At 45.5% G+C, this 20734-nt stretch overlaps 1 protein-coding gene across 1 annotated transcript in view; it reads right to left on the bottom strand.

The window, feature by feature from the left end:
• Positions 1-11939, bottom strand: part of igdcc4 (immunoglobulin superfamily, DCC subclass, member 4) — a gene marked incomplete at both ends in the record, with an annotated part of 50865 nt that extends 38926 nt beyond the window's left edge. Inside the window, 2 exon segments of the mRNA XM_079737200.1 lie at positions 11794-11905; positions 11910-11939. Coding sequence (XP_079593326.1) covers positions 11794-11905; positions 11910-11939 — 142 coding nt within the window.
• Positions 11940-20734: the final 8795 nt, after the last annotated feature.

Here is a 20734-nt window from a genome sequence, read left to right as displayed (position 1 = left end):
CATTTATATATGATATGAAAATCAAGGCCAAATAATATTTAACGTAAATCAGACAAGAAAGATCGCGAGTAGGCTGCAATAGAAAATGGTGGCCGAATAAAACCAGGAACGCCATGGGTGGAGAGCGAGGAGGCCGGGCAAGGCAGAGTCAGGTGTGCCCACTGTTCACATGAAGACCACAAAAGGTGAGCGAGACAGTGTGACGGCTGAGGGAGGATTAAGAAGGGCATTGCTCTGGGTGCTGTCAAACCCCATCCCTTCATGTCCCCTCTGCAAGGGGTCACTCATTCACGAGAAAGAGAGAGAGACAGAGACAGAGACAGAGAGAAAGAGAGAGAGAGAGAGAGAGAGAGAGAGAGAGAGAGAGAGAGAGAGAGAGAGCAGAGCTATTGTTCTGTTCTACCTCTGTCAAATGTGGATGTGTTTACATCCTGATGGGCTGTGCCAACATGTTTGTTGACATGTTTATGTCAAAAGTTGGTTGACAAGGACAAACCGGTGGACTGGGCATAGGGACAGAAAGACCGACAGACAAACAGACAGACAGATAAACATTCAGAGAGATGGACAGGCAGACAGACAGCTGGACGGACAGACACACAGATAAACATTCAGAGTGATGGATAGGCAGATAGACAGACGTATAGAGAGACAGACAGACGTTCAACATTAGTTGGATAAGCAAGGGGGCGGAGACAGATTAAGCTGTCACCTTTCTTACAGTCTCAAAAATCTGGCTTTAGATCCATATCTTTAGACTGGTGGCAGCCGGGCTCAAACCTGGCTGAACGGGGCGTTGCTGGGGGCAGGGATCTGTCTTAATGGGCAAACACAAACTTGGCCAGCAGTAATAAACTGTAAAAAAAAGAAAAAGTGTCTGTAAAGGTTTCAAATAAACACTGTATAGACTGGCCACTGTGTAAATACACTTATTAAAATCCCCTTCTTAAAGCTTGATCCACTCTCGCAAATAACTTTACTTCTGTAGATTATTATGTAGCGATAGCGAAACAAGGGAGGAGCCTATGACATCGTAGGACTGCTGGATGTGAAAGCACCAGTCTTACGACCAATCAAACAAAACCATTGAGACCTCAGGGTTGATTTAACCACACATGAAAACCCCTGGAGGCAGGGATTCTTCAAACTCACAGCCAATTGAATCACTGCCTTAGGATGACCAAGGTGTAATCATACAAAGCAAAAAGCAACTCCCCCCCCAACTACAGTCCTCTCTGAGCTTGTGAGCTCGAGGGCTGGCGTCAAGATGGAAGTCCACATTATCTGTCAAATAAACTTGTATTTAATTCTACAACAAATATTTCTTCTTAAGCAAAAGTTCAGTTAGCAGAGCAACGCAGAACATAGGAAAGGCCTAGAAGCAGCTGTTGGACGTTATCAATGGACGACAGAGAAAATGCAATTCGTGGAATGTCACAATTGGTAAATTCCAGCAACAGTGTATTGTTTGCTGTAGAGAGCACGGCAATGAGAAAGAGGGCAAGAGAGAGTGAGGGGGAGTGGGAGAGAGCGTGAGGGAGAGCGTGAGGGCGAGAACGAGAGAAAGAGTGACAGAGAGATTACAACAATAAAATAGAGGGGACAGAGAGGGGGGGGGAGAGTGGGAGTGGGAGAGAAAGTGAGGGAGAGAACGAGAGAAAGGGTGACAGAGAGATTAAAACAGTAAAAGGGAGAGAAGAGAGAGATAGAGAGCGAGAGAGAGTGAGAGCGAGAGAGAGATAGAGAGAGAGGGATAGATAGAGAGGTTACAACCACAACACAATCATGGGGTGAATAAATCAATGGACTCCGAATGTTCCGGTTGGTTTCAGGATCGGGTTGATGAGAGAGACTTGTCTCTGGTTTCACAGTCCAAACCACAAGTCCCAGAACAAGAACCCAGAGACCACAGGGACTAACACACTTCCCAGTTGTCTAAACACTCAAACAAACGGGCCCAATTCATCTCAAGTGGAAACTTCTTCTCTTTCCTTATCCGGTTTCATCTTTTTATTGGAAGAAAATAAAAGAAAGATGGCTTTAGTTGTGAAGGGGGGCAAGGTATTTCCCGTGTATGGTTGATATCATGTTGCACCGTATCAGATATCATAATAACGGGAGGAAGCTTAAACCTAATCTTTCCCCGTGGTGTTAAAGTATTCATTAATACAACATGATCCCATGTAATGATGTTACCCTGATGTAGCTCTAGTGTGTGTTCTTATCTGAAAAACAACTGTATTCATAGCTATACTTCTAGGTTATTTTCTCAGATTGCCAGGGTCACAGTTATTAAAAACATAATCTGAAAGATAATCTATAGGTAAAGCAATGAATAGCTTTGCTTCGATGTCAAATATATCAATGGCAAGGTCATGGCTCAGCTCTAGTGTCAATAAACAGTGATGTTAACATTTGGTAAATGCCCCCATGAAAAAACCAAGGACAAACACACACCGACAAATACATGTATATATTCAACACAAATTAATATAAGCGCATCTCATTTTTTTATTTATATTTTATTATTGTTTTATTTAACCTTGATCTAACTAGGAAGTAATCACATTGAGATAGATATCTCTTTTACAAGTGAGCCCTGGCCAAGGTAGCAGAACACAGTTAACATAGGACAGACAAAGTTAATCAATGTATGTGCTTATATTCATTTGTGCACATGCCCATTGTGTTGCTGTACGGCGTAACCTTTCTCCCAGTCTCTGCTGTGTGTTATGGGAATGGCGCTCTGTGCCCAGTGGTGCTCAGCATCATGTGTGAACCGGATCGCCCCACATCCAGTGTGTGAGTCACTCAGCAATGTGAACAGCTGCTTGGTCCAGAGTTACCCGTCCCAGCTGTGTGTTCTCTCTTAACGACACGGCCAGGACCCTCACAGACTCTGTCATCACACCACACACACCAACATGCGCCCACAAACACATGTGCGCAGCTGCGCGCACACACATACACACATAAACATGGACACAACATGCATGTACGCACGCACATGCATGTTGTTTGATGTTGTTGTTGTGAATATTTCTTAGACAAGTAGGTACACACCCATGCATTTATGAGTGCATGCATGCACAAACACACACACACACACACACACACACACACACACACACACACACACACACACACACAAAAGCAAAAACACACACGCTCAAACATAAAGGTGCCCAGTTCAATTTGCGTGATTCAAGGGCTTTGACGGACTGATATGAAGGAAAATGCACATGGGGGGTAATGTCTGATTTAAAAATAATCTATAAATACATTTGATTAAACAATAAACTAATGCGACACTTCCTCTAAGGATGGAGGGTTTAAGATAGCTTCCTCGTAAGGTATGATGATGAATCCAAAGATGCTGGGATCTTGTAGGGTTCACCTGTATCTCATCTAGATCTCCTTCATTCCTTTAAGAGAAAGGGGCATCCATCTTGGTTTATAATACTGACGGTGTTGTCCCAGTGTGCTGCATTGAAGCACTCTGACAGGACATCACAAAGATCTAACTCACGTGCACCGCACCCTGCATGAAGTTCAGCTAATAATACATCATTTAAACTGTGAGTCTTTGCATATGCAAAATGAATGTCAATAAAACAATGTATTCTGCTTCTGCTTCTTCTTCGTGAAGTATAGAGATAATGAGTAAGGGATTATTCTCCAACTAACAAATAAAACAAAACCCGTCTGATTCAGTTGAATGAAAGCCCTTCCTTTATACTTTCATTTCTTATGAACACTGACAAAAAAACAAGTGTTTGTTATTGTGGGCTATAAGTTATAGGGGTACTTTAGGTTAAAGGGGTACTTTAGGTTAAAGGGCTACTATAGGTTCTAGGGATGATTTAAGTTATTGGGGTGCTTTAGGTTCTTGGGATGCTTTAGGTTCTTGGGGGGCTAAAGGTTCTAGGGGTGCTCTAGGTTGGCGAGGTTATAAGAACCGAACTACGTGATGCTGTCAAAACGAACAGACGTATACCTCTCCAAAATCACTTTATCATATATCGCAAGCCGAAATAAGTCCACTTTAACGCTTACATGACCGCGTGTAAGGCAGAACGTTCCTCTTTCGGTCGTACCCCCCTCCCCCCTGCCCCTCTGAGGTCCAGAACTGCCCTCCAATCACAGCTCTGGTATCCAGCATGCCGTAAACACGGCCCCTGATCAGCAGGGGGCCAGGGCCTCATCGCGGACATGTGAGCTATGCGGGGGGCCACCACCGGCGGTCAACAGACCGGAAACCGCCTGGGCCCTGCACCCCTCCACTCCCCCACCGAGAGCCACAGCACACTCTGACGCAAAGATGTGTGTCGTACATTGAACAGCATGTGTACTCGAGTTGTAGGCTGTGAGGTCATATGGAATATTTATATATGTGCACGCAATATGGTGTCGTATTAATACACATGGAAGGGATGACACATGCGGAAGCGCACATGCTGTTCGCCGAAGATCAGTCGACTCCGGAGTCTCTGAAAATGAACGGGTGTCCCTTTGCCTATAGGCCCCATCTGCATTCTATTTACACACTCGGGCTAAAGTTGCTTCACTCTCTGCACCTTGTCCACTCTCTCTCTCTCTCTCTCGCCCACCCCACCCTCTCATTGCCAGCTCCCATGGAAGTTCTCTCTGGTCATGTGACTCGAAGAGACAGCAGCTCGGAATGGAAGGAATGTGATCGCATGTCAGGTTACCCAATGAGCCTTCACCAGAGAGAGAGAGGGAGCGAGAGAGAGAGAGAGAGAGAGGGGGGGGGGGGGGATAATCTGGCTTCACACACACATTCACAAAAGTCAAAAACAACAAAATAGGCAAACCGCTTATAGCTGTACAGAAGGGAGGAAAAAACAATACGTCATAAAAACAAGTCCCTGATGATTCCATACATCACCTCCTAACTCGGGTTGCTGTAAACCATAAGCATACGCTGTGCGTGGTGGTTACCTAAGAGAGCAGGTTTGTGTAACACAAGACAAACATCACTGCCCCGCGCGGCGTCCGGATCCCTTCCTTTGCACGCTTATCTGACAACGGTATCGATCGGAGCGCGGTGCTGGTCAGCGCGCACGGTGCGTGCGCGGGGTATAGTGCAACCGTTGCTAAGACCAAGGCCAGTGCGGGGGGCCTGGAAGAGGCTCTGCCGCCGCGCCGACGTGCTCGCCATACACTGATCAAACAATCAACAAAGGTCCGTGTACAAAACCCCCGTCCGTGACCAACACTGCCCCTTTCGGTCTTACGCAACGAAGAAACCTCCAGGAATCTAGCCGTCCGAACGTGGAGTACGGGCTGGGCTCACATAACGGTGGAAGCCAGGGGTTTTTACCGACACCTACCCGGGCTGAATGGAAACCGCTTTGTTTAAGTCATGTTTGGTTCTCTGGAGTTGTCGGTTAAATATATATGGAGATCTAATGGATGAGTTATAGCAATATAGCATCCATAACAACCACAACATAGAGATTCACAACGCAGCAGACTCGGTACACATTGACTGGACAGAGATACACCACACAACACAGCAGATGCACAACACATTGACTTGACAGAGATAGAGAACGTAGCAGACTCAGAACAAATTGACTTGACAGAGATAGAGAACGCATCAGACTCACAACACATTGCCCGGACAGAGATACACTACACAGCAGACTCAGAACACATTGCCCGGACAGAGATACACTACACAGCAGACTCACAACACATTACCCGGACAGAGATACACTACACAGCAGACTCAGAACACATTGCCCGGACAGAGATACACTACACAGCAGACTCAGAACACATTGACCGGACAGAGATACACAGTTGGAATTCCGCCCAGGGCCTCCTTTAATAATATGCATCCCAATTTAGCCGAGCATCTCTAGGGAGAGATGCACTAACAAATTAGAGCTGACACGCCCCTGCCTGCACAAAACCCTCATGCATGCAGGAAATATTTACAACAGCCCAAATAAAATTACTCTCACATGAACGCGTACACCCGCGTGTATGCGCATACACGAACACACACCAACAAACCTACACACACTCACGGGCGGAAATACATGTCAAACATACAAACAAGCATAGGCATTCGAACACACACACACACTGTCTCACATCAGACACATGTAAGATTGACAAAAACACACAAACACACGCAAACACCTACAAGCAGAAATATGTCACACATAGAAACAAGCATAGGCCCTCAAACACACACACACACACACACATGCACTGTTTCTGTCACAATCAGAGACACGTAGATTGACAACACAAACACACAAACAACAGTTTAGCATTCATGCTTAATGAGTCAGTCCTCCCCGACGCTGCCGTCTGAGAGTCTCAAGGGACAACGTTGAACACATTAAAATAGATTCACACAAATTAATATTAAACAGGATAAGACGGTAATGTACCTGTGCAGAGACAAAGTTCAAACAGCGATAATGACTGTTGTGTACACTGCACACAACAGTGTACATACTTTAAGAAGGGCATAAGCTTACAGATGTAATTGAAGCTAATCCATTCAGGCGGTCTGGCTTTAAAAGGCTGAGGGAAGACATTATCGCCTGGATCAAAGATCCAGTCTTCCTGCTGATTTACATAAGGGCCGTCCGTAGAAGCCTTTGATAACATCAGCCTCCGACATCTACATATTTCAAAACCCTATAGTGTACCCACAGCAATATCTTCCTTTGAATGGGACCATCGACTGGCACATATACACGGCGCTCAACCGATAAAAAGAAGCCGGATATTGGTGAGGCACAGAGATGCCGGGCACTGGAAACACAGCACACGCAGATGACAGAAGAATCTCCTGTAAACATTCAATATGCAGCAGTGTGGCGCAGAGGCCAAGCATTCATCACTGCCATGAAAGCAAGGCACTCTGCCCCTCGCCAACAGATGCCCTGGTCATGTGCCTATTTATGGTAGAATCCAGTTCTAGCATGCCTATACCGGTACAGTCGTGGATGTCAGCAGTCAAGGCTGGGGAATACAGGACAACCTGTAGGAGAGCTATCTATACTGTGTATATTGTATTGTACACTTGAGGTATTATTCGTAACTCAAGCGAGGTATGGGGTTTTATAGATTTGTTCAGAGCAAACCGGATCTCGGAGTCTGGAGCAGCATTTCTTATAGGGTTGAAGATTTAAAAGTCACCCCACAGAAACACAACGGTCTTATCTGGGGAAGATGTCAAGCTGCAATGGCAGCCGGTCTGGTGGCTGGTAATCCTGATAGGAATCCTTACCTTCCGCGGCTGACTTTACATCTGAATATGAATGTGAGGCGATGCCTTCCAGCACCTTCCCAAAGCTCTAAATGAAGAGGATTAGCGGAAGTGCATTTCAGAATTAATTAAGCTAAAATAATAGAAAAAAGGAGCAAATACTTTCTGGAGACTACTTTTACATTTAATTCAGCCCAGGGTCAAATTCCCACACCGACAAAGTCATAGTGTTTAAGAGATATCACAGATAACAAATGTTAAATATTAAAGATATGCAAGTGTATCAGCATCGATGACTGTATAATGCATTAGCCCATGGACATTAGCGTGCAAGTGTGTTAGCTAACTATCTTTGACTGGCTATGGTTATAAAGTTAGTCTGATAGTTTATCTACTCTGCATTTATACAGAATAGTATTCAGAGCTCTTCCTTTTAGCGACACTTTGCACTATTCTGTTTCAATCTATGAACAGACGCCGATTTTCGAAACTAAACTGAACTATACCAGTCTTAATGCTGTTTACCACGGGTCTGAGGTTACACAAGGTCACTGCCTTAGCTGTGGGATCCAGGCTCATTTTCTACCCAGCTAAATGGCAATATCAGTTTTCGAATGACAAACAGCTAGGATGTCCTTGAACTGATCTCAGAGTTGCTGGTGGAATGTCACTGGGATTTAGCTTGAACCATAACTCCTGGATGTCAGTGGAAGAATAATCCATCAATTCAACACTGCAGCATCACACTCAGAGCCCTGCCCGTCAAAAAGGTCACTCACACGTGCTCTGCTAGAGGTCTTTTAAGCTGGAGAGAACCTTGTGAACCATGACACCGCGATTCTAGGAATGTCCATTGCTCAGATGTAAATGCATGTGTGACCACCAGCCATGGCAACATGCCGTGTAAACTACAATACCCACAGTCAATTTACCTGTGATCGACTGCAATTGTCGCACCAGATTCACTCCGTCAGCACTGACACCTTTGAACATACATTTGTACAGTGCTAGATATTAGTGAGTCTTTGAAGTCACTCAGAGTGTATTTGACAGATGTCATTTGATCTTTTTCGATTAGTATGGCCACAGTGGGGATACCTTAAGCCTTTGGAAGATTTTCAGAATACATCAGGCTTTAACTGTCTCCAAAGAATGTATGCATTTTAGGGAAAAGATAGTGGACTTGATTTGATCTTAAAACAATTTGCAACAAATAATAATCATATTAATTACAATGCCAAGTTTTATCTAGTCCTCTTTGAGGGGTCACAAACGTGGTCTTTCACATAACCACCCACTATGGAGACTTGTTGTGTCAGTAATAGCAGCACTGTGCAAGTCGAATGTCGAAGCCTTATCTAAACCACGATCATCGAATACAGGGGTTAACGGGTTAACACACGGGTAGAATTCACCGAAATAAATCGATTTCACGTGGTGCAATGAGACAAATCGACTGTATTAAATGGCCATTGCCTGGAGGGATAAATTATGAATAGCATCTGCATGGGCCACAGCCATACTTCCACGATGAGTCACAAGCTTGTTGGACACAGGGTATCTGTGAATCCATTCCACAGGCCTGCTCCTCTATATAGACCCTGGCCTTCTCCGCATCTTCCCAGTGACCCCATTCATGTAGTCTGCTCTACCACCTCGTGTCACGTGACCAGACGGAACGACTGTTTGGTGAGCCAATCCCATCGCCGGATGGCAGAGCGATTACAGGAGATTGGGTTTGAGTTATTTTGTTTTGCGTGTTGTTTCGTTTTATCGTCAGAAAGAAAGGGGGGACCACACACACAAAAAGACGCTCACACACACAAACAAAGACACACATGCGCACGCACACAATCATACACACACAAACTCGCTCACACACACAAACAGACAGACAGATGCTCACACACACACACACACACACACACACACAAACACATACACACAAGCACACAAAAAACACGCTTACGCACACACAAACACCCTCACACACACTCAAAAACGCACTCACACACGCGCTCAAATAAACTCTCAAAGCGTCGATCCCTCGTAACAGTTCAGCCCAGTTGACATATTTTTATGTGTTCTTTGAAAAGAAAAACAGAGGTCTTTGTTGGTGGAGGGGGTGAAGGGCCGCTCCCCTGCCCTCCCACTCCCCCCCCGATCCTGACCGGACCCCCCCACCCCCCCTCCTCTCAGCGAGTTCCCACCATTACGCCACAAGTTCAAGCACGGCCCCGCCAGTCTGACCCTGACATACAGTAGAACACACACACACACACACACACACACACACACACGTTCAAGTTCCCTCATAAGCACACACACATACACACACATACACACGTATTCATGTTCCCTCACGAGAGAGAGAGAGAGAGAGAGAGAGAGAGAGAGAGAGAGAGAGAGAGAGAGAGAGAGAGAGAGAGAGAGAGAGAGAGAGAGAGAGAGAGAGAGAGATTGAGATTGAGAGAAAGAGAGAGCTGGACAGAGAGAGAGACAAAGAGACAGAGAGACAGAAACAGAGACAGAGAAGAAGGGGGAGGCTAATTATCTCTGACTGGGAAGTAAATTGACCGATAAAGTACCATCTCCCTGATAAGAAAAATAAAATACATAAAAGCACAGCACTCTGGGATTAGATCCGTGCATAAGAAAACTAGGCAGCGTTTCACAAGAGAGACAGCATGTAGAATGTTTCAGAGAATCAACTGATTAACCTCTTGTTCCAACATGGGGGTAAACAACCAGCCTTTACCATCAACACTGATAACAGGACCCAACTGCTGTTGCTTAGAGAGCCTAGTTGATATTTATTATATTTTCAGCCAACTGTAAATAATAAAGAAAAAATACAAAGTAGTATTATGGGTATTGACTAAGCAGATGGTGTTTATTGCTTGTGTCGGTCAGTCTACTAAAATAAAACAATGCAATCATTTAGAGAGGAGAACAAGATACAAGATGGTTCTGGAATAGACACTGAGTTTACTATTGTATGTATGCATAATAATATTATATTGCATAATATTATTATGCATACATACAATAATATTATATTGCATAATATTATTATATCCATTCAGTTATACAGAGGTTCCTGTTGGTTATGTGTTGTATTCAAGCAACCGATATTGCTTAAAATATTTATTTATGTTCAAAATGAAGTTAACATATCTAAGTAAAGCGAGTATTTTTTAAGTGGAAGTTTAAGGACTACATTGTGTACTAGATGTAAAGACAACGTTATGTTTCATGTTTTAATGATCAAATTATTCAGACCACACACACGCGTGCACACACACACACACACAAACCTGTTCAAGCCTGATCAATCCCCACCACGCAATATTCAAATAACGCTTTTTGAGCTCCCTGAGGAGAATATAATGGAGAGCAGACACAGTCATGGCTAGGGTTATGGTTAGAGTGCATTACAATCACACCTCTTAACATCTCACTCAGACACTTAATGAATCACACACAACACACCAGCCACCCTAATGGTAGCCTACACGCCCCCCCTGGGTGACTTTGAGGTAGAGTAATTACTTATGCAGGTGATTAAGTAACAGGCCTAATGAGTTGTATAGAAGCAGCCACATAACGTGTTCCCTCTGACGGGCGACATGAGGGCCATGGTTTGCTTTCCTAAAGTGATCCTTCTCGTAGACCTACTTCTAAACGGGTCTTTGTCATGTAAATAGGCCTACAGCGGTAGCTCGCCTGCTAAACCCTAATACACCGTTTGTAACCCAGTGAGTAACATGTAGTCACTCTCCGCCACTGCCCAGATCGCTGACCTCAATACGCACACAAGTCCACAAGTTGCACCAATAGGCCTACTGTGTACATTTAAAATATCAATGACAAGACAACCACGAAGTTTCCAGCCCCGTGTGTTTAGCAACCCCACGATCTGAAGGCAGTGTCCCCAGAATAGGTTATAAAGGGGGTATAATCGCATAATTGCTGCCTGCCAAAAAGTGGATTGCGCCCAATATGGCTTTCCAACTAACGGGGCTAGACGTAGCACTGGCTTAGCACGTTTTCGCACATCACAAAGCACCAGTACCCCTCGTTGTAATCATTGCGATCAGCACACTTGATCTCACATTGCGCTGGTGCTTCAAAGAGCAGGGCCGCCCAGCGGCAGAATGATGCGCTGCAGAGGACAGCGCGGAGACGTGCTGCAACTTAGTAGGGGCTAATGCCTTATGATTAGAGAAACAAGGATCATTCACAAAGTGTGCAGGCTTCGATCCGCGAGCAGCAATACAACACACGCAAGCCCAGTAGCCCACAGAGGTGATCGGCATACGACTGACTGACTGGGTGAGTCGGTCTCCCCCCCCCCCCCCCCCCTTCATCCCGTGTGCATGTTCAGGGGAAACCGCACTTGGGGTAGATCAGACAGCCCGCTCACACGCACATGCATGCACTCACTGTAGGCATCAAGCAAGACGTTAACCCCCCCCCCCCCCCCCCCCCCCCCCCACCCCCACCCCCCTAAGTAAAAGCTTCAGTTTTGTTACCTTGCTTGGATGGACCGTACAACGCCAGCGAAAGTAGACACAACACCAGGAGATTGTTCACCGCCATGTAAAGCCTTTGATATCCACCAGAGGGGTAACAGCAGCGTGTGTGTACAATCAGCTCCGCCGTTATAGCGAGCATGCATGTGCGGAAAACGAGCGATCGTCTCCAGCGGTGCGCAGAGGAGGAATATGTGTTAACCGAGCGGTGTTAGGATACTCATCCTGGAGTGTGCAGAGCGAGCAGGTATCCCGTTAATCGGCGGCGAGCCGTCGTGTCTCTCGGCGCTTCATCGCCATGTTGTGAGTGAAAGTGTGTGTGTTGGCCGCTGCTGCTGCTCCACACACACAGACACGCACGCGGGCACACATACGCGTGCGCACCACACACACACACAGATACGCTCGCCTTTGTGTGTGCGCGCGCACACACACACAAGCACGCGTGCGCGCGACTACACGTTCTCACGCACGTGGTGTGCGCACGGATATGGGTTTGCACGGATCTGTACACGCACACACACACACACACACACACACACAAACACACACACACACACACACACGAAATCCTCGCCAGACACAACCCACCGGTCGGTGTTGTGATTGCGATTGAAACGCAAAGAGAAGCTCACGGTGATTGTATGGCGCGCTTATCTTCGTATCGATCACCGAGGGTAAAGTTAGTTTCACATTCCTTATTAGTATGATGTTCGACTGATTTCCAATGCTTCGAACTAAAGTCCCTGATCTGCGCTGCTTCCAAACAAAAAAAACTATTAGAATGACTGCTTGAGCATCCGCGGGTATTTGCTTGAGAAACGTCTCCATCTCCCTCCAATAGGCTACACGTTTACAACTTCTCTATAGGCATGTTTTGTAAATAGGCTGTTTTGGGAGACTGGTTTACGGTGCACTGACGGCCCTACTGTAGGGGGTGCAGCGCGGGGGACGGTTCAACAGAGAGACGGACCACAGAACAGAACCACGTGAGGGCACATGTTTAGCGCCAACACATTACTATAACTGAGAATGGAGCATTCCACTCAGATGGCTTGTTTATCCACCGTGTGTTCCGTCCCATCACATCCACACCGCCATGTGACTGAGGTCTTCGGGATACACAGGGAGTGCGGGGGGGGGGGGGGGGGGGGGGGGGGGGGGGGAGGACGCACATGGTCTTTCTTTAAACAAGAGCATAGAGGAAGGCCAGGTGGCGGGTATTTATCGCGGGGACGATGGAGGCTTCAGTCCGGGGGTGAACCGGAGCTGGCCTCGTGCGCCATGTGCTGCTGAGGGACCCGCTCACTCTCGTATGCAAACACGTAGCAGCGCGAGCCAGCTGGAGCCAGCCCTGCAAACAAAAGGCTGGCCTCCCCTGCGCTTGGGGCTCAGCTAACGCAACGCCGCCTCACGGCTTGGCCGCCGCGCGCTCCGCTCGTCTCCGAAACGCGGAAGAGAGGAGAGGCACTTACCGGTGACTCAATTGATAGCCTATCCATTTAAAAGCACACCGAGTGCGCCTTAATGTCCCTCCCCGACAAAAATAGAGACAAATAAAAACAAGGGCTTTAATTGTGTAACATTTTAGTAGGCTATGACGACATTGATGTTTCCTTCGTGTTTACCGCATGGATACGCGAATAACAATAACACTCAAATACATCTATTTCAAATGTCAACTGATAAATGTACAATAATGGCTCTTTCAAACGAATAGGAAAAAGGCCACAGCACACTACATTCTAGGATGATAGATTAATTCACCTTCAAACATACAAAGTAAATTATTCCCCTTTGTGTGACATCACATCTCACAAGTTATCTGTTTTGAAAATATTAATTTAACGGGTAATACCAGATTGATTTGAACTGATGAAATGAAATGGGATGAATCCATTTCCCAGGTGCATCATAAAAGCAAGTGCCGGTGCCTTTCTGATTACGTTCGCTCCGGTCTCCGTGATTGTGGTCAAGCTGTAATTTCCCTGTTTCTCCTCCCAGCTGCCAACACGTAATGAAAACAAACTACCAGCTGTTCCGCAATCCCATCACAGCGTGCTACAATATAAACGCCTTTGCACTGTAGAGATTCCCTTAATTCTGTCACCTCTATTGAGCACATGCTCATATCAGGCCCACTCGTTTGGCTCTAGACCTGTGTATATTTCAGTCTATTGTTCCTAGGTGGTCCTTTGTCTCTCCGTTTAGGATTTGACAGAATGTATACAAGATGCGCAAATGAGTGCTCACAGATTCGATTTGCTAGCTGAAAGGATACATAATCCGACACTCATTCTGCGGGTGAACCTGGTCGTTCACCTGAGGCCCCGACAAGCCTGGGACAGTGTTTGATGTCCTGCCTGAATGATGTTCCTGGTTGGTGGGGGGAGCCTTCCCAACCAGTTTCACCAATAGAGGACCCCCCTCTGTCAGGCTGAGAGTGTGTCTGGCAGGTGCGGCGGCAGAACGCCACACATTAAGCGCTCCTTTGTTGCTGTGATTGGACGACAAGCTCTCGTGTCCACATTCAAAACCCCTTATCTTCAGGTTAACCCAATATGTGTTCCAGATATCACAGGAGTCTCGTCCCTCCGAAGAATGCCTTCTCTCACAGTTCATATGAGTTCAGGGCCCCGAGACAGCTGTCGGGCACATCCTAAGACAGAAAGGGCCAATTGGAGAGAAATGATACCCCCGGTGAATGTACGGCCCCACTGAGGCCCATTATGCTGGTCAACGTGTCTTGTTCGAGTCAAGAGAAGGAGTTTTATTTGTTTTTCTTGGCAGCGATGACCACATTTTTTGTTGTTGTGTTTGTGTCCTTAACAAACGAGATGAGGACTGTGGGGTATTATTAGATATAACTGGCGGCAGCACGGCTCTGTAGGAAATGAGGGAAAACAAGTTGATAGTGGGTGTATAAGAGGGCAAGGCGGCAAACCTCTGCTAAGATACCCCGGGACGACAAGGTTATAATGAGGAGGGGGGGGGGGGGGGGGCATGAATAATTAAAGAGGAGGTTAATAACGTTTTGTCCCAAAGCGCAAGAGGCTTCCACAAAAGAAACGTTAGCAAAATTTGATTCCAATTGCTCAAGAATGATTCAAGTGTGGCACAAATTCTTTGTCTCGTTATGTTCATAGTCCAAATGGCAAAGCATTAGGTGAAGCACCTAGGAAAAGTCATCCACTTCTGTTGCCCCCTTTCCATCTTCGATGTAGGCCAGGATTGTCTCCAGTTTACATGACGTCGTGGCTGCTGTTTCGCTGATGGCCACGGAGGCTGCATTTCTTTCTCCGAGCGATCCGACTGAGAACCTCAAACACCCCCCAGGTGCAAGGGTGAGAGCAGAGCAGCTACGGAGGGCTTCCCAAGGGGGGAAAGGTCTCCTACAGATGGGCTTGTTTGCGAAAAAACATCAAACAAACAAATAAAAAAGGTTGCAGAATGAATCTTGAACATGGATTTAGATCAAGACTTTGATACAGGTCTAGTTTATATGCATGGTATACGTCATACTTTCTTGTATCTTCATCTACTCGGATGAAACCATATTACTCGGAGTCAAACCCAGCTGTTTAAAAGTCTACCTCAACTCCCCCCTTTCGCCTCCAGACCCAGTTTAATCAGCTAATGTAGAGGTCGAGCGGGCTAAAGGTTGAGCCGACTAGCACTGCGCCCGGCAGTCCATGGTTCATGTTTGCATATGCAAATGAGGGGCGGTGTACAACCGCGGCGTCACAGTGTTGTTCCTCCTCCTTCCACTGGAGGGTGGGGGTGCCCCCCCCCTCGGCATGCTTATGGTGGAGGAGGGGGTCTCCATAGAAACCCAGACAACGGTGGCGCATGGGACCGAGGGAGAGTGCGGGGAGAGAGGGGGGGACAACCCTGGCATCGGGCCGAGTCTGGAGCACCCGTGGGTACGTGTAGTGTCTTACACCACAAGCAGATTCTTTACTCATTTAGATTGCATTTACTGTTGTGGCCGCAGAATCAGATCGAACGGGGAGAAATTGGGGGGGGGGGGGGGGAATTGACAATGACCGGGCGACTCCATCTCACAATAGCACTTCAGCAGGATCCGCGAGAACATGAACTCACTACCACCTGAACAGTCCCAAGCCTGTCGGACTCCGAATTGAAATCAAGGAAACATAACTTGCACTTGAATCGTGGTGACCAAAAATAACCAGACCAATTAAAATGAATTGGATTTGAAATGATGGAATGCTTCTTCTCGCGGGGCCATCAGCGCAGTGTGGAGCAAAAAGCACTGACCCTGCGAAGCTTGTGTGCTGTTACACGAAAACACGGGGAGAGTGATGCACAACGTGTTTTCTTTTAAGGACAATGGCAGGAAGGGCTGTGAAAAAGTCTGTGTCTAGACTTGAACTACTGAATATTGATATAAAGAAAAGGGAGAGAGATTGGGCAGAAAGCGATCGGGGGGGCAGGTAACGGCGTAGGAGATAGGAACAGACCAGTGTGGTAAGAGATAATGAAGGATGTAAGGCAGAACAGAGTGGTAGGGGATAGTGTAGGAGGTAAAGCAGAACAAGGTGGTGTGAGATAATGAAGGAGATAGTGAAGGAGATAAGGCAGGTTAGGGTGGTAGGAGATAGTGTAGGAGATAAGGCTGATTATGGGGATAGGAGATATTGTTGGAGATAAGGTCTCAAATCTTCCCAACCACTGCCATATCGCTTGGGCTGAGCCTCTGATGATGGCTAGTACATCCACACTCCTAATATTTTACATAACATTTGGGTATAATCTTGTGTCTTAAGAGTGACTGCTGAACTGTAGTGATCTCCTGTCCGTTCTCAGCAGAGGGGTTTGAAAGTCTGTGATGAGCTCATGGAGACTACATATTCCCATCACCCTTGCCAAGTGGAGACACAATACGGACGGGAAACAGTACTGTGTCTGGTTGTTCTGTGTAGCCCATTCAATAGCTCACAGCCACACATGGAGAATGCGAGCAAGGCTGCACATTGTGCTGGGCTTCCTACCCGTGTGATCTATTCCGCGCTGTGAGATGGACGGGGTACAAAGAGGAAGCTCCATCGAATCATCCATTTCATTATCCTGTCAATAGCTCCACCCAGGGCGCTGGGCCGATGGTTTCATTACACATCTCCATTTGAGAGTATTTTTAAATGACATCTGGCTCACAGAAAGCCCCCCACACACACACTTTCCAGTCTCTCCTCTTCCTCTCCTCTGCTCTCTTCTCCTCTCTCCTCCTCTCCTCTTCTGTCTTCTCCTACTCTTTTCCTCTCTCCTTCTCACCTCTAATCTCCTCTGCTCTTGTCTCTTCTCCTGCTCTCTTCCTCACTCATCCTCTCTTCTTCTCCTCCTCTTCGCTCTTATCCTCTCCTCCTCTCTTCTCCTCTCCTCTCTTCTCCTCTCCTCTCTTCTCCTCTCCTCCTCTCTTCTCCTCTCCTCTCTTCTCCTCTCCTCCTCTCTTATCCTCTCCTCCTCCCTTCTCTTCTCCTCTCCTCCTCTCTTCTCCTCTTCTCTTCCTCTCTCCTCCTTTCTTCTTCTCCTCCTCTTCGCTGTCATCCTCTCCTCTCCTCTCTTCTCCTCTTCTCTTCCTCACTCATCCTCTCTTCTTCTCCTCCTCTTCGCTCTTATCCTCTCCTCCTCTCTTCTCCTCTCCTCTCTTCTCCTCTCTTCTCCTCTCCTCCTCTCTTCTCCTCCCCTCTCTTATCCTCTCCTCCTCCCTTCTCTTCTCCTCTCCTCCTCTCTTCTCCTCTTCTCTTCCTCTCTCCTCCTTTCTTCTTCTCCTCCTCTTCGCTCTCATCCTCTCCTCCTCTCTTCTCCTCTCCTCTCTTCTCCTCTTCTCTTCCTCACTCATCCTCTCTTCTTCTCCTCTTCGCTCTTATCCTCTCCTCCTCTCTTCTCCTCTCCTCTCTTCTCCTCTCCTCCTCTCTTCTCCTCTCCTCTCTTCTCCTCTCCTCCTCTCTTCTCCTCTCCTCTTATCCTCTCCTCCTCCCTTCTCTTCTCCTCCTCTCTTCTCCTCTTCTCTTCCTCTCTCCTCCTTTCTTCTTCTCCTCTTCGCTCTCATCCTCTCCTCCGCTCTTCTCCTCTCCTCCTCTCTTCTCCTCTTCTCTTCCTCTCTCCTCCTTTCTTCTTCTCCTCCTCTTCCCTCTCATCCTCCCCTCCGCTCCTCTCTCTTCATCTCTCCTCTCCAGACAGAGGCAATAATTGAATCACTCATTCCTGGATGTAAGCAGTAAATCACCTCTATTTCTGGAAACTAAATGTTGGTGATAAAGAGGAGGCGCAGTAAGAGCAGTCATCCAAAGTTAGATATAATACAGCATGTGAGAGAAACAAGATATTTAACTGCTGTCATATCAAAGCTTATCTTCGGAACGCTTTGAATAACCTTTCAGTCCACACAATCATCGTCATGTTTTATTAATAACACTGTGGCAATGTTTTTGTGAACACTATTGCTTTGTGTGGTGAGTGTGGAAATCAAGCAGTAAATGAGCCTCAGAGTTTAGTATCAAACAACAATTAAAACCTAATTGACGCCACAAACTGCCAAAATGAATCAGAGATGTATTATTGAAGTTCAAAGAATCGACCATGTGCTCATTTGATTTCAATGAATCATTGAAGCACTATTGAACTACAATAGACGAACGTGCTCATTTGATTTCAATGATTTAGACATGTATTATTTGAATTCAAATAATACACCAATGTGCTCCTTTGATATCAATGAATCAGAGATGTAGCATTTGAATTCAAATAATAGACTAATGTGCTCATTTGATTTAAATGAAAAAAAAAAATACACACAAAGGTTCTGATTAGATACTATATCCAAATTGACCGACACATGAATTGTACGTCAATTTCATGATAATTTTATACGGCATATAGTTATGGAACATAGTGCATTCCGTATGGAGATTCAGTTAACGCTATTGAACGTTATAATTATTGCACTCATATTTTTCCCAGTCATATTTAGTTCCATTTCAGTACCAGTACCATATTGGAATCCAATCCAATCAATCAACATGTGGTACACAAGCAGATTTACAGAACAAAGAAGCAGTTTCAGTTTTTTGAAACTTCCTCACTATTTCTCTGAAAGGTGTTGGAAAAGCAGAACAAATTATTGCCAGAATGAAATCAAATGTGAGAGCAGAGGAAGATTAACATGCGGACATTAAACATAATCATCTGTGCCCATTGAATTCCAAAACGGCATGCACTCTATTCCACATGCAGAAAGAGCAAGGTCAACCAAAAGTATAGCATGTGACTGCTACATATTCATATAAAAAGCTTCAAACACAAGGCCCTTCATGGTGCAGGAATACATAGGCAGGAATCCCATTTTCAAAACATTTTAACATTTTAATCTTTAAAATAATCCTAAAAAGTGGCTTGGAAAGAACTAAATAAATGCAGTCTCATCGCTGCCACACACACACACACACACACACACACACACACACAACACACACACACACACACACACACACACACACACACATACACACACACACACACACACGCAGAGTGATATTGAGGTAGCATGATATGGTGATGTCGGAGCATAATATCATTTCGGGTAACATATTTCAAGTTTCATTACTTGTCAAGAGCAGAGGCCAGAGTCTATTAAATCGCCCCAACAAACCATGGCCTATGGCCACCGTATAATCCCTTCACCTTGGGAGAACTGTAAAATTGCAAATGTTTCCATCCTCGTGGTCACCGCCACATGAACAGCGTCCGTATATCTTCAAGAAACAGAGCTTTTCCATAGCCTGTTTCTGATCAATGATTACCTCCTGTATGAACACCTACCACCGATAGAATCAATCATTACATTAATAAGTGGCAACTTGGTGTGGGCGATGTATGCTGTTATTCTTGCGCTCTGTTCCTCCTTTGCGTCGCTACATTCAAAGGTGGGAGGTTTGAGGGTCAAGAGTGTGCTACAAGGAGTATATTGAATGTCTTTTATATTATGTTGAACCTTTCTTTAATTTTCCTCTCTCATTCTCTTGCTTTCAGTTCCTTCTGAGAAAGACTTCACAATGTGGACTTGTTAAAATCAAAAAGACTGGAGATATCTGTATGGGATGTGGGATGACAGTTTCAAAGGGCTTACTGCACAATCATCCACACATGGTATAAAATCAATTAGAACGTGGTATTATTATTGTTCTTATACGATTTAATCTAACATAGGCCTAAGCAGTGGCGTCACTAGGCTGTTTTATTCAGGGCTAAAGGCCCGGATATTATTTAATTACCCCTGAATATAATTTTTGGGAGAAAAAAACAAAATAATAATAATTTTTTTTTTGGTAAATTTACTGTTAACTATGGAATGCATTAATTAAATTCAGTCTAGAAGTGATGAAATGATTCTAGTCACTAATGGTAGTTCGGTTATTTTGAAAGAAACATGGGGATTCCAGGGACATCTCAAAATAAAGTAGCCTGGTCCTTCTAGATGGTCCTTCTGGCAAGAGAATAAACATTTTTAAACATAACCAGACTGTCTACCACCTCAAGTGAGTTAATCTTATCCCCATTCAGATCTATATATATATGTATACACACAATATGTGTGTGTGTATATATCTGTACGGTCTGTCTCACTTGTATTCATTTTACTCTGACATAACTTGAGTGGAACTTTAGATGTCTGGGGATAAGCAGCAGAGCAGTCAGGCAGCTATTTAAAGCTCTAATAAACTACTTATTTTGTTTATTTAGGTAAAGCATTATGAAAAATTTGCATGCACAATAAAGCATGCAAAAAAAATGTGCAGCACCCTACGCGCGCATTTTCATTTTCCCTCTGGGCTAAGCCCCGGATGTTTATGAAACCCAGAAACTCGCCTGGGCCTACTGTTGAGTCTAGCCTTTGCATCACAACTAGTTTTACTCTTCA

The sequence above is a fragment of the Pollachius pollachius genome (genome assembly GCF_949987615.1).
Source record: "Pollachius pollachius genome assembly, chromosome: 5".
In the NCBI taxonomy this organism is placed as follows: Eukaryota; Metazoa; Chordata; class Actinopteri; order Gadiformes; family Gadidae; genus Pollachius; species Pollachius pollachius.
Note: the sequence above shows the minus strand (reverse complement) of the source record. Positions and strands in the feature narration are given on the sequence as shown.